Here is a 14,023-nt window from a genome sequence, read left to right as displayed (position 1 = left end):
GCAAACTGTGCACCTAACTTGCACCGACACCAACACTATCTCCAAACAGATCGAAACAAGGTTCCACATGATCCATGTCACCACGGCGTTCCATCGGGTGCATCCAAAATGATTTCTGAGCCTATGGTATGTTCAACGCAAACCGTGCACCTAGCTTGCATCAAGCTTAGCACTATCTCCAAATAGAATGAAACAAGCATCCACTTGAGCCTCATCACGTAGGAGTAACATCATTATGTCCAAAATGATTATTTGAGCGTGTGGTACATTTGGTGCAAACCGTGCACCTACTTGCACTGACACCAACATTGTCTCCTAACAGACCGAAACGACATTCCACATGACCCACGTCACCTAGGAGTTCCATCGGGTGCATCCAAAATGATTTCTGAGCCTGTGGTACGTTCGGCGCAAACTGCGTACCTATCTTGTGTCAAGATTAGCACTATGTGCAAACAGACCGAAACGAGATATTCCACTTGAGCCTCGTCACCTAGGAGTACCATCGGGTGCGTCCAAAATGATTTCTGAGCCAATGGTACATGTGATGGAAACCGTGGACCGATCTTGCACCGACACTAACAATATCTCCAAACGGACCAAAACGAGCTTCCATTTCAGCCTCGTCACCTAGGAGTACGATCGGGTACGTCCAAAATGAATGCTGAGCCTATGTTACGTTTTGCGCAAACCGTGCACCTAACTTGCACCGACACTAACTCTGTCTCCAAACAGATCGAAACGAGGTTCCACTTGACCCACGTCACCTAGGCGTTCCATCGGGTGCATCCAAAATGATTTCTGAGCCTATGGTAGTTCGGCGCAAACCATGCACCTATCTTATGTCAAGCTTGGCACTATCTCCAAACAGAATGAAACAAGCATCCACTTGAGCCTCATCAAGTAGGAGTACCATCATTATGTCCAAAACGATTTCTGAGTGATGTGGACAAGGATAACTCAACCTCAACTATGATTCAACAGTTTGTTACAGCTATACCTGCAAAACTAGGCCACGTTTCTACATCCTTATTCCATATCAACAGAAAGATATTAAAGTCTAGTTTCCAACACAACAAACGGTGCATCTTTTGGACTTCCAAGCTAAGAGTTATGATCGTTTTAGTGGAAGGTGCACATGCAGCCCAGCACCTGCGCGAGAATTGAAGAGATTGCTTGAGTTCCCACTTCAGTTAGCCAAAAGTAAAGAGGACCTTTGGTATGGTGGTTAGCACCCAGATTAAGTGTCAACTTTTCACATACTTTTCATCATTATATAAATACCCATGTAATCCTTCTATGTAAGAGTCTCTTTTGGTTAAAATACAGCCACCTTGTGTGTGTTTTTCTCTTCTCATGGAGAGAATATTTGGAATCTTTGGTAAGGCATGAGTGCTTTACAACTTTCGTTCTTTAAAATCAGAATCAGCTGCATAGAGTGTTTTAATGGATTCCAAACCAAGCACTTTTGTATCTAATTGTGTAACCAAACCACATCTCCGTGATAAGGCATCGGCAACAATGTTATCTTTTCCACGCTTATGTTTTACAACATAGGGAAATGTTTCAATGAACTCAATCCATTTAGCATGTCTACGGTTCAGTTTGCCTTGACTTTTTAGATATTTCAAAGCTTCATGATCAGAATGGATGACAAATTCTTTAGGTAACAAATAATGTTGCCAAACTTCCAAAACTCGAACTAAGGCATAAAGCTCTTTATCATAGACAGAATAATTCAGATGTGGACCATTCAACTTTTTAGAAAAGTAGGCAACAGGTTTACCTTCTTGAAGTAGTACACCTCCTATGCCAATACCACTTGCATCACATTCGATCTCAAATGTCTTACCAAAATCAGGAAGTTGTAGCAGTGGTGCTTCACAAAGCTTTGTTTTCAGCTCATTGAAGGCTTGGTCTTGTTTATCACCCCACTTGAATGGAACATCCTTCTTTGTCAAATTGTTGAGGGGTGCAGCGATGGTGCTAAAATCTTTAACAAAACGCCTGTAAAACCCTGCAAGACCATGAAAACTTTGAACTTGACTCACATTTGTAGGTGTAGGCCAATCCTTTATTGCTTTAATCTTTTCTTCATCAACTTGAATTCCATCTACAGAAACAACAAATCCAAGAAAAACAACACGGTCTGTGCAAAATGTGCATTTAGCAATGTTTCCATACAATTTGTCAGCTCTCAAAACAGCAAGAACTTGACGGATGTGATCAAGGTGTTCATCAAATGATCTGCTATAGATCAGGATATCATCAAAATAAATAACAACAAATTTGCCAATGAAAGCTCTTAACACATGATTCATCAAACGCATAAAAGTTGAAGGAGCATTTGTCAAACCAAAGGGCCTGGAAATCATTTTGGATGCACCCAATGGTACTCCTAGGTGACGAGGCCCCGGTGGAAGCTTGTTTCGGTCCATTTGGACATAGTGTTAATCTTGATGCAAGATAGGTGCACGGTTTACGACGAATGTACCATAGGCTCGGAAATCATTTTGGATGCATCCGATGGAACTCCTAGGTGACATGGGTCTTGTGGAAACTCATTTCGATCGTTTTCGAGACAGTGTTAGTGTCAGTGCAAGATAGGTGCATGGATTGCAGCGAATGTACCATAGGCTCTGAAATCATTTTGGGCAAACCTGATGGAACTCCTAGTTGACGTGAGTCATGTCGAATCTCGTTACAGTCCGTTTGGAGACAGTGGTAGTGTTGGTGCAAGATAGGTGCACGGTTTGCGCCAAACGTACCATAGGCTTAGAATTCATTTTGGATAGAATGATGGTACTCCTACGTGTCGAGGTCAAGTGGATGCTCGTTTTGGTCTATTTGGAGATTGTGCTAAGCTTGACGCAAGATAAGTGCACGGTTTGAAGGGAACGTACCATTGGCTTAGAAATCATTTTGGACGCACCCGATGGAATTCCTAGGTGACATGGGTCATGTGAAATCTCGTTTCAGTACGCTTGGAAACAGTGTTATTGTCGGGGCAAGATAGGTGCACGGTTTGCGCCAAAAGTAACATAGGCTTAGAAATCATTTTGGACGCACCCGATGGTACCCCTAGGTGACGAGGCTCATATGGAATCTTGTTTCGGTCGATTTGGAGATATTGTTAATCTTGATGCAAGATAGGTGCATGGTTTGCGACGAACGTACCATAGGCTCGGAAATCATTTTGGATGCACCCGAAGGAACTCCTAGGTGACGTGGGTCTTGTGGAATCTCATTTCGATCGGTTTTGAGACAGTGTTAGTGTCGGTGCAAGATAGGTGCACGGATTATAGCGAATGTACCATAGGCTCGGAAATCATTTTGGACACACTCGATGGAACTCCTAGGTGACGTGGGTCATGTGGAATCACATTTCAGTCCATTTGGAGACAGTATTAATGTCGGTGCAAGATAGGTGCACGGTTTGTGCCAAACATACCATAGGCTCATAAATTGTTTTGGACGCACCAGATTGTACTCCTAGGTGACGATGCTCAAGTGTAAGCTCGTTTCGGTCCATTTGGAGATAGTGCCAATCTTAAGGCAAGATAGTTGCACAGTTTGCGCCGAACGTACCATGGGCACAGAAATCATTTTGGACGCACCCTGATGAGGACATCCCTTCCATTGATACAACCACACCTGCTGCACAACAAGGTCCGATGACAAGAGCTCGAGCACAACAACTTAATTATCAGGTAAAGTCGTTCCTCGCTGTTCATACAAACTCGTCTCAGAATTGGATGCTACTAAATCATGGTGATGATTGTCTTATTCTTAGGAATGTTGGTCAAGACCCCATTGCCTCATGTTTAGACCCCATGATGAGGATGGAGCAGCCGAACAAGTGGGAATCATCATTAATGGGGCGCTCAGCTCATCTCGAGACAGCAGGAAACACTCCATCAAAAGTACCATAACTCCTTGATACGAGATCCAATGAAGCTGGTTTTTGACTTGTTGGAAAGAGCGCGTCGTCCTCTTTCACATGGGTCCAACCCCACTATCAGAATCTACCGAATCTGTGCGCAGCAAGCCAAAGGACGCACAGACCTACAGCCCATTGAGGGACGCCCAGATTAGGGTTTCCCACTCCCCCTTGTGCTCTCCTCCTTATAAATAGAGCCAGCAGCCATCAGAATGAGGTTGGGTTTTGTTTAGATGCAAGATAGCTGCTGCTTCTTCCTTGTAAACGCGTGTGTCGACTAGACCACCCGATTTGCTTGTTTCAAGACCCCAACTTGTGATTCAGATTCGGCCTTTGGCTTAAATCCGTGAGTTATTTGCTTGTTCATCTTGTTCTTGCTTGTTCTCGGTTGCTTGCAGGTTCATGGTGTTCTTGGCACGGCAAGAACATCACAATCGGAGCCGGTGTACCTGTTGCTAAGGCGCAGCAACCTTGTGGTCGTTGTAGTCGGACAGCCAACGTCGAATCCACCCCAAATCGAGTTTATCCACACTCACCAAAAGATCAGGAACAACCCCTTGTCCCATCATGTGGTAATCAGAGCAAGGTTCTTTGGTGAGTGATTTACCGTTCATTACTTTACCTATAGTCCAGAAATATAAAAATAGGATAGAACTGAAATTCCAAACACAAGTTTGAGCCTTGCTGATCTGCTTAGTTCTTTGCTTGTTGAGTTTGTGGTTTACATCGTGGTGTCAAGTGCTGGTTCTTAGGTTCTAATCCTTTAGAGTTTCGAGTTCTTGTCACGTTTCAGTCACCACACAATCCGTTGTTGCCTTTCCCCCCACTTCAGCCGCTGCAATCTCCACCAATACCACCACAACCAGCAGCAAAAGCACCGCTGTTTTTCTCGACCTTTTCGCTGAAACCCTCACCACCATCACCTTCAGCCGTGCCTACACAAACACTACCTTATGCACCTGTCGTTTTGGTGCAAATCTGAGTACACTCAGTTCTGAAAATAAGAGAGTTCAAATTGCATATTTGTACTACTTGTTGCAATCCTTATCCCTAGTAAAAGAAAGTCTATGCTACTTGCTGCATTCTTGTTATAATCATATTGCAAAAGTTCAGTTTGTGCTACTTGTCGAAAAGAAAGAAAAGAAAAGAAAAGAAAAGAAAAGAAAAGAAAAGAAAAGAAAAGAAAAGAAAAGAAAAGAAAAAGAAAATAGAAAAGAAAAAGAAAGGAAAAGGAGGAAAGAAAGAAAGAAAGAAAAAAAAGAAGGGTTAAGTTGATGCTATTTACTCTCATCATTTCCATTGTTTGCTACTGTCCGGTGACAACATTTGTGTCTAGGCTCGCGTCTCTAGCACGGGTTAGCCTAGGACCAGCACGGTACTATCTTTGAACACTTATTCAACTTGCATTGACTAACGTGGTTCCAGCTGTACCTTGATTTTTTTTAAGCCACCTACAGCTCCACAAATTATCTACAACGTCACAGGGTTCTACTTGCTACTACTTGTGTTGTTCTTGTCGTCGCCAACACCATCTGCATAGCAAGGTAAGGACTTGTAAGAACTCGGTTGCACATGCTGAGAGAATGAAAATTGTTGCCACCTAATTCAGTTAGTTGGTAGGACATATTTTCTTGTGATTCCCTTGCTACATACTAACCATGGCAGGAGAAGGTGAAAGGACCCCTCCACAATCACCTCGATCAAAAGCCTTGCTGCAACACTTTGAACGCAAAGTGAGGCTCCATGCTGAACACCTTGATGAGGATGTTCGTGTCACCAATGAGCGCCTTGGTCAATTGGAGACGGCTCAGATTGAGACCAACACCAAGTTGGCTTCCTTGGAAGGCACTCTTGGTTCTGTTAATACATCTCTTGTAGGTGTCTTGGAGCGATTGGAGAGGATGGAACAGAATCGCTGTGATGGTTTCGAACGACGCAATCACAACAACAACAACACCATGGGCAGTGCTGCTGGTCATGATGAAGAAGAATATGCAGCGGACACTGAGCTTGATGAGGAGCTGAATGGTCATCGACGCATCGAACAACATCGCCGCCGCCATGAGACAGGTCCTCGCCGACCACGGCAAGAGGTACGTGCCGATGACTCATTTGGCAAGATTAAATTCACCATACCTGCTTTTGATGGGAGGTATAATCCTGATATGTACCTTAGTTGGGAATTAGCTGTTGATCAGAAATTTACTTGCCATGATTTCCCTGAGGACAAACGTGTTAGGGCTGCAACTAGTGAGTTTACTGACTTTGCCTCTGTTTGGTGGTCTGAATACCATCGTAAGAACCCAAATAACACACCAACTTGGGATGCTTTGAAACGGGTCATGCGGGCCAGATTTGTTCCTTCTTATTATTCCCGTGATCTTTTACATAAGTTGCAACAATTGAGGCAAGGATCCAAATCTGTAGAAGAATACTATCAAGAGCTACAAATGGGTATGCTTCGTTGCAGGCTAGAGGAAAATGAGGATGGTGCCATAGCTAGATTTATGGGTGGGCTGAACCGGGAGATTCAGGATATTCTAGCTTATAAGGAATATAATTCTGTCAATCGTTTATTTCACCTTGCTTGTAAAGCTGAACGAGAAGTGCAGGGACGACGAGCTAGCATGAGGGCTAACATTCCTGCAGGTCGTGCTAGCCCGTGGACACCCTCCAATGCTGCTGCACCGTCAACGCGTGCACCCCCACAATCTTCCTCGACCATCAAGCCACGCTCCTCTACAACAAATTCTGTACCATGCCCAAGTGAACCAACTAGAGGAGCAACGGCTACATCTGCCAAGAGTTCATCCTCGGTGGTATCCACGGGGAGAACAAGGGATATTCAGTGCCTACGCTGCAACGGATATGGCCACGTACGCAAGGACTGCCCAAGCACACGTGTGATGGTTGTGCGAGCTGATGGTGGGTATTCCTCTGCTAGTGATTTTGATGAAGAAACATATGCTTTGCTTGCTGCTAACAATGTAGCGGAAGGAGATGATTTCCAACAAGACGAAGAGCACATTGGGGCTGAAGCTGCTGAGCACTATGAGAGCCTCGTGGTGCAGCGGGTGCTAAGTGCCCAAATGGAGAGGGCTGAGCAAAATCAGCGCCACACTTTGTTTCAAACCAAGTGTGTGATCAAGGAACGCTCTTGCCGTGTGATCATAGATGGAGGAAGCTGCAACAACTTGGCAAGTGCTGAAATGGTGAAGAAGCTTTTGTTGAGCACAAAACCACACCCGCAGCCTTACTACATTCAGTGGCTTAACAGCAGCGGCAAGGTGAAGGTAACACGATTGGTAAGGGTAGAGTTTGCCATTGGTTCTTATCATGATTCCATTGACTGCGATGTTGTGCCTATGCAAGCATGCTCTATGTTGTTAGGTAGACCATGGCAGTTTGATAAAGATTCCTTGCACTTTGGTAAAACAAATCAATACTCTTTTGTGCATAATGACAAGAAGATTGTGTTGCACCCCATGTCCCCTGAGGCTATTCTAAGAGATGAACTTGCTAGAGCTAGCAAACTTAAGAATCAGGCTGTTGCTAGTGAAAATCAGATTGTCGCTAATGAACTTGAGAAACATAAGAAGAAGTCTAGCAAATCTGTTCATCATAATAAAAATGAGATCAAGCTGAAAGGCTCTTGTTACTTTGCCACCAAATCTGATTTGGATGAGATTGATGCTAGTACTACTGTTTGCTATGCTTTGGTTTGCAAAGAAACTTTATTTTCACTCGAAGATACATCTATTTCTTTGCCTCCTGCTGTCACTAATCTTTTGCAGGAGTATGCCGATGTTTTTCCAAAGGAGGTACCACCGGGGCTGCCACCAATTCGAGGGATTGAACACCAGATTGACCTCATCCCTGGGGCTTCCTTGCCTAATCGTGCGCCGTATAGGACCAACCCGGATGAGACAAAAGAGATTCAGAGACAAGTACAAGAATTGCTCAACAAAGGTTATGTGCGTGAGTCTCTTAGCCCTTGTGCCGTTCCCGTGCTTTTAGTTCCTAAGAAGGATGGATCATGGCGCATGTGTGTTGATTGTAGAGCGATAAACAACATCACAATCAGATATCGTCATCCTATTCCAAGGTTAGATGATATGCTTGATGAATTGAGTGGCTCAATTGTGTTCTCTAAAATTGATTTGCGTAGTGGTTACCACCAGATTCGTATGAAGCTAGGAGATGAATGGAAAACAGCGTTTAAAACTAAGTTTGGTTTATATGAATGGCTTGTCATGCCCTTTGGATTGACTAATGCACCCAGCACTTTCATGAAATTAATGAACGAGGTTTTACGCTCTTTTATTGGCAGATTCGTGGTGGTATACTTTGATGACATCTTGATATATAGTAGATCATTAGAGGAACATCTTGATCATTTGCGTGCCGTTTTCAATGCTCTACAGGATGCACACTTGTTTGGCAATCTTGAGAAGTGCACCTTTTGCACAGATCGAGTTTCTTTTCTTGGATATGTTGTGACACCGCAGGGAATCGAAGTTGATCAAGCCAAGGTTGAGGCCATACACAGCTGGCCTGTTCCCTGCACGGTCACACAAGTGCGGAGTTTTCTAGGACTTGCTAGTTTCTACCGTCGATTTGTGAAGGACTTCAGCACCATTGCAGCCCCGCTGCATGAACTCACCAAGAAGGGTGCAACCTTCACTTGGGCTGCAACCCAACAGGATGCTTTCAACACGCTCAAAGATAAGTTAACTCATGCACCTTTACTCCAACTTCCTGATTTCAACAAAACCTTTGAGCTTGAATGTGATGCTAGTGGAATTGGGTTGGGTGGTGTGCTGTTACAAGAGGGGAAACCTGTGGCGTATTTCAGTGAAAAGTTGAGTGGCCCTAGTTTGAACTATTCTACTTATGATAAGGAATTGCTTGCTCTAGTTCGGACTTTGGAAACATGGCAGCATTATTTGTGGCCCAAAGAGTTTGTCATACATTCTGATCATGAATCTTTGAAACACATCCGTAGTCAAGCAAAACTGAACCGTAGACATGCCAAGTGGGTTGAATTCATCGAGTCCTTTCCTTATGTCATCAAACACAAAAAGGGGAAGGAAAATATAATTGCTGATGCTTTGTCTAGACGTTACACCATGCTTTCACAACTTGACTTTAAAATCTTTGGTTTGGAAACTATTAAGGAACAATATGCACATGACAATGATTTCAAAGATGTATTGCTGAATTGCCAAGAGGGGAAAACATGGAACAGATTCATCCTTACCGACGGGTTTGTCTTTAGAGCTAACAAGCTATGCATTCCAGCTAGCTCTGTGCGTTTGTTATTGTTGCAGGAAGCGCATGGAGGAGGACTCATGGGACATTTTGGTGTGAAAAAGACAGAGGACATCCTTGCTGGTCATTTCTTTTGGCCCAAGATGAGGAGAGACGTGGAGAGGTTCGTTGCTCGCTGCACAACATGCCAGAAAGCTAAGTCACACCTTAATCCTCATGGTTTATACATGCCTCTTCCTGTTCCAAGTGCACCGTGGGAAGATATTTCAATGGACTTTGTTTTAGGACTGCCTAGAACAAAGAAGGGGAGGGATAGTGTGTTTGTTGTTGTGGACAGATTTTCTAAAATGGCACATTTCATACCATGTCATAAGAGCGATGATGCTACACATGTTGCTGATTTGTTCTTTCGTGAGATTGTTCGATTGCACGGTGTGCCTAACACCATTGTTTCTGATCGGGATGCAAAATTTCTTAGTCATTTTTGGAGAACTTTGTGGGCTAAGCTAGGGACTAAGCTTTTATTTTCCACTACTTGTCATCCCCAAACTGATGGACAAACTGAGGTTGTCAATAGAACATTATCTACTTTGCTTAGGGCTGTTTTGAAAAAGAACATAAAAATGTGGGAAGAGTGCTTGCCTCATGTTGAGTTTGCTTATAATCGTTCACAGCATTCTACCACTAAGAAAAGCCCTTTTGAGATTGTTTATGGGTTTGTGCCACGTGCTCCTATTGATTTGTTACCTCTTCCGACCTCGGAGCGAGTGAACTTTGATGCTAAACAACGTGCTGAACTGATCTTAAAATTGCATGAAACCACTAAAGAGAAAATAGAGTGCATGAACGCAAAGTATAAACTAGCTGGTAGCAAAGGGAAGAAACATGTCATTTTTGAACCTGGTGATCTAGTTTGGCTCCATTTGAGAAAAGATAGGTTCCCTGATTTGCGAAAGTCTAAGTTGCTGCCTAGAGCCGATGGTCCTTTTAAAGTGTTAGAAAGGATTAATGATAATGCGTACAAACTTGAGCTACCTGCAGCTTTCGGGGTTAGCCCCACTTTTAACATTGCAGATTTGAAACCATATTTGGGAGAAGAGGATGAACTAGAGTCGAGGACGACTCAAATGCAAGAAGGGGAGGATGATGAGGACATCCCTTCCATTGATACAACCACACCTGCTGCACAACAAGGTCCGATGACAAGAGCTCGAGCACAACAACTTAATTATCAGGTAAAGTCGTTCCTCGCTGTTCATACAAACTCGTCTCAGAATTGGATGCTACTAAATCATGGTGATGATTGTCTTATTCTTAGGAATGTTGGTCAAGACCCCATTGCCTCATGTTTAGACCCCATGATGAGGATGGAGCAGCCGAACAAGTGGGAATCATCATTAATGGGGCGCTCAGCTCATCTCGAGACAGCAGGAAACACTCCATCAAAAGTACCATAACTCCTTGATACGAGATCCAATGAAGCTGGTTTTTGACTTGTTGGAAAGAGCGCGTCGTCCTCTTTCACATGGGTCCAACCCCACTATCAGAATCTACCGAATCTGTGCGCAGCAAGCCAAAGGACGCACAGACCTACAGCCCATTGAGGGACGCCCAGATTAGGGTTTCCCACTCCCCCTTGTGCTCTCCTCCTTATAAATAGAGCCAGCAGCCATCAGAATGAGGTTGGGTTTTGTTTAGATGCAAGATAGCTGCTGCTTCTTCCTTGTAAACGCGTGTGTCGACTAGACCACCCGATTTGCTTGTTTCAAGACCCCAACTTGTGATTCAGATTCGGCCTTTGGCTTAAATCCGTGAGTTATTTGCTTGTTCATCTTGTTCTTGCTTGTTCTCGGTTGCTTGCAGGTTCATGGTGTTCTTGGCACGGCAAGAACATCACAATCGGAGCCGGTGTACCTGTTGCTAAGGCGCAGCAACCTTGTGGTCGTTGTAGTCGGACAGCCAACGTCGAATCCACCCCAAATCGAGTTTATCCACACTCACCAAAAGATCAGGAACAACCCCTTGTCCCATCACACCCGATGGAACTCCTAGGTGACGTGGGTCTTGTGGAATCTCATTTTGGTCCGTCTGGAGATAATGTTAGTGTCAGTGCAAGATACGTGCATAGTTTGTGCCACACGTACTATTGGTTTAGAAATCATTTTGGACAAAGACAATGGTACTCCTAGGTGATGAGGCTCAACTGGAATATCTCGTTTCAGTCCATTTGGACATCGTGCTAATCTTGACACAAGAAAGATGCACGATTTGCGCTGAACATACCATAGGCTCAGAAATCATTTTGGATATGACCGATGGAACTCCTATGTTACGTGGGTCATGTGGAATCATGTTTTGGTCTGTTTGGAGACAATGTTGGTGTCGGTGCAAGATACGTGCATGGTTTGCGTCAAACATACCATAGGCTCATAAATCATTTTGGACGCACCCGGTGGTACTCCTAGGTGATGAGGGCAAAGTGGAAGCTCGCTTTGGTCCGTTTGGAGATAGTGCTAATCTTGACGCAAGATAGTTCCACGGTTTGCGGCGAACATACCATAGGATCTGAAATCATTTTGGACACATCCGATGGAAATCCTAGGTGACGCGGGTCATGTCGCATCTCGTTACAGTCTGTTTGGTGACAGTGTTAGTGTCGGTGCAAGATAGGTGCATGGTTTGCGCCAAACGTACCATAGGCTTAGAATTCGTTTTGGACAGAATGATGGTACTCCTACGTGTCGAGGTCAAGTGGATGCTCGTTTTGGTCTATTTGGAGATTGTGCTAAGCTTGACACAAGATAGGTGCACGGTTTGAAGGGAACGTACCATTGGCTTAGAAATCATTTTAGACATACCCGATGGAATTCCTAGGTGACATGGGTCATGTGAAATCTCATTTTAGTACGCTTGGAAACAGTGTTATTGTTGGTGCAAGATAGGTGAACGGTTTGCACCAAACGTACCATAGGCTTAGAAATCATTTTGGATGCACCCAATGATACCCCTAGGTGACGAGGCTTAGGTGGAAGCTTGTTTCGGTCTGTTTGGAGATAGTGTTGATCTTGATGCAAGATAGGTGCACGGTTTGCGATGAATGTACCATAGGCTCGGAAATCATTTTGGATGCACCCGATGGAACTCCTAGGTGACATGGGTCTTGTGGAATCTCATTTCGATCAGTTTTGAGACAGTGTTAGTGTCGGTGCAAGATAGGTGCACGGATTGCAGTGAACGTACCATAGGCTTAGAAATCATTTTGGACACACCCGATATAACTCCTAGGTGACGTGGGTCATGTGGAATCACATTTCAGTCCATTTGGAGATAGTATTAGTGTCGGTGCAAGATAGGTGCACGGTTTGTGCCAAATGTACGATAGGCTCATAAATTGTTTTGGATGCACCAGATTGTACTCCTAGGTGACGATGCTCAAGTGTAAGCTCGTTTCGGTCCATTTGGACATAGTGCCAATCTTAAGGCAAGATAGGTGCACAGTTTGCGCTGAACGTACCATGGGCACGGAAATCGTTTTGGACGCACCCGATGGAACTCCTAGGTGACGTGGGTCTTGTGGAATCTCATTTCGGTCAGTTTGGAGACAATGTTAGTGTCGGTGCAAGATACGTGCATGGTTTGTGCCACACATACCATTGGCTTAGAAATCATTTTGGACGAAGACGATGGTACTCCTAGGTGACGAGGCTCAAGTGGAATATCTCGTTTCAGTCCATTTGGACATAGTGCTAATCTTGACAGAAGAAAGATGCACAGTTTGCGCCGATCGTACCAAAGGCTCAGAAATCATTTTGGATGCACCAGATGGAACTCCTACGTTACGTGGGTCATGTGGAATCACGTTTCAGTCTGTTTGGAGACAATGTTGGTGTCGGTGCAAGATACGTGCACGGCTTGCGCCAAACATACCATAGGCTCATAAATCATTTTGGACGCACCCTTTGGTACTCCTAGGTGACGAGGGTCAAGTGGAAGCTCGCTTCGGTCTGTTTGGAGATAGTGCTAATCTTGACGCAAGATAGTTGCACGGTTTGCGGTGAACGTACCATAGGCTCTGAAATCATTTTGGACACATTCGATGGAACTCCTAGGTAACGCGGGTCATGTCGAACCTCGTTACAGTCTGTTTAGAGACAGTGTTAGTGTCGGTGCAAGATAGGTGCACGGTTTGCACCAAACGTACCATTGGCTTAGAATTCGTTTTGGACAGAATGATGGTACTCCTACGTGTCGAGGTCAAGTGGATGCTCGTTTTGGTCTATTTGGAGATTGTGCTAATCTTGACACAAGATAGGTGCACGGTTTGAAGGGAACGCACCATTGGCTTAGAAATCATTTTGGACACACCCGATGGAATTCCTAGGTGACATGGGTCATGTGAATTCTCGTTTCAGTACGCTTGGAAACAGTGTTATTATCGGTGCAAGATAGGTGCACGGTTTGCACCAAAGGTACCATAGGCTTAGAAATCATTTTGGATGCACCCGATGGTACCCCTAGGTGACGAGGCTTAGGTGGAAGCTCGTTTCGGTCTGTTTGGAGATAGTGTTAATCTTGATGCATGATAGGTGCATGGTTTGCGATGAACGTACCATAGGCTCAGAAAATCATTTTGGATGCACCCGATGGAACTCCTAGGTGACATGGGTCTTGTGGAATCTCATTTTGATCAGTTTCGAGACAGTGTTAGTGTCTGTGCTAGATAGGTGCACGGATTGAGCGAACGTACCACAGGCTCGGAAATCATTTTGGACACGCCCGATGTAACTCCTAGGTGACGTGGGTCATGTGGAA

At 44.4% G+C, this 14,023-nt stretch overlaps 1 protein-coding gene across 1 annotated transcript; it reads left to right on the top strand.

Moving 5' to 3' along the window:
* The first annotated feature begins 5,162 nt into the window (after nt 1–5,162).
* On the top strand, nt 5,163–8,291 carry LOC136536777 (uncharacterized). Its single transcript, XM_066528961.1, has 2 exons — nt 5,163–8,190; nt 8,271–8,291. The coding sequence occupies exons 1-2, from the start codon at nt 5,599–5,601 to the stop codon at nt 8,289–8,291; spliced, it is 2,613 nt and encodes an 870-aa protein (XP_066385058.1). The 5' UTR covers nt 5,163–5,598.
* Nucleotides 8,292–14,023: the final 5,732 nt, after the last annotated feature.

This window comes from Miscanthus floridulus, chromosome 2 (genome assembly GCF_019320115.1).
Source record: "Miscanthus floridulus cultivar M001 chromosome 2, ASM1932011v1, whole genome shotgun sequence".
In the NCBI taxonomy this organism is placed as follows: Eukaryota; Viridiplantae; Streptophyta; class Magnoliopsida; order Poales; family Poaceae; genus Miscanthus; species Miscanthus floridulus.
The sequence above is the reverse complement of the archived record's forward strand: the minus strand, read 5'-3'. Positions and strand labels throughout refer to the sequence as shown.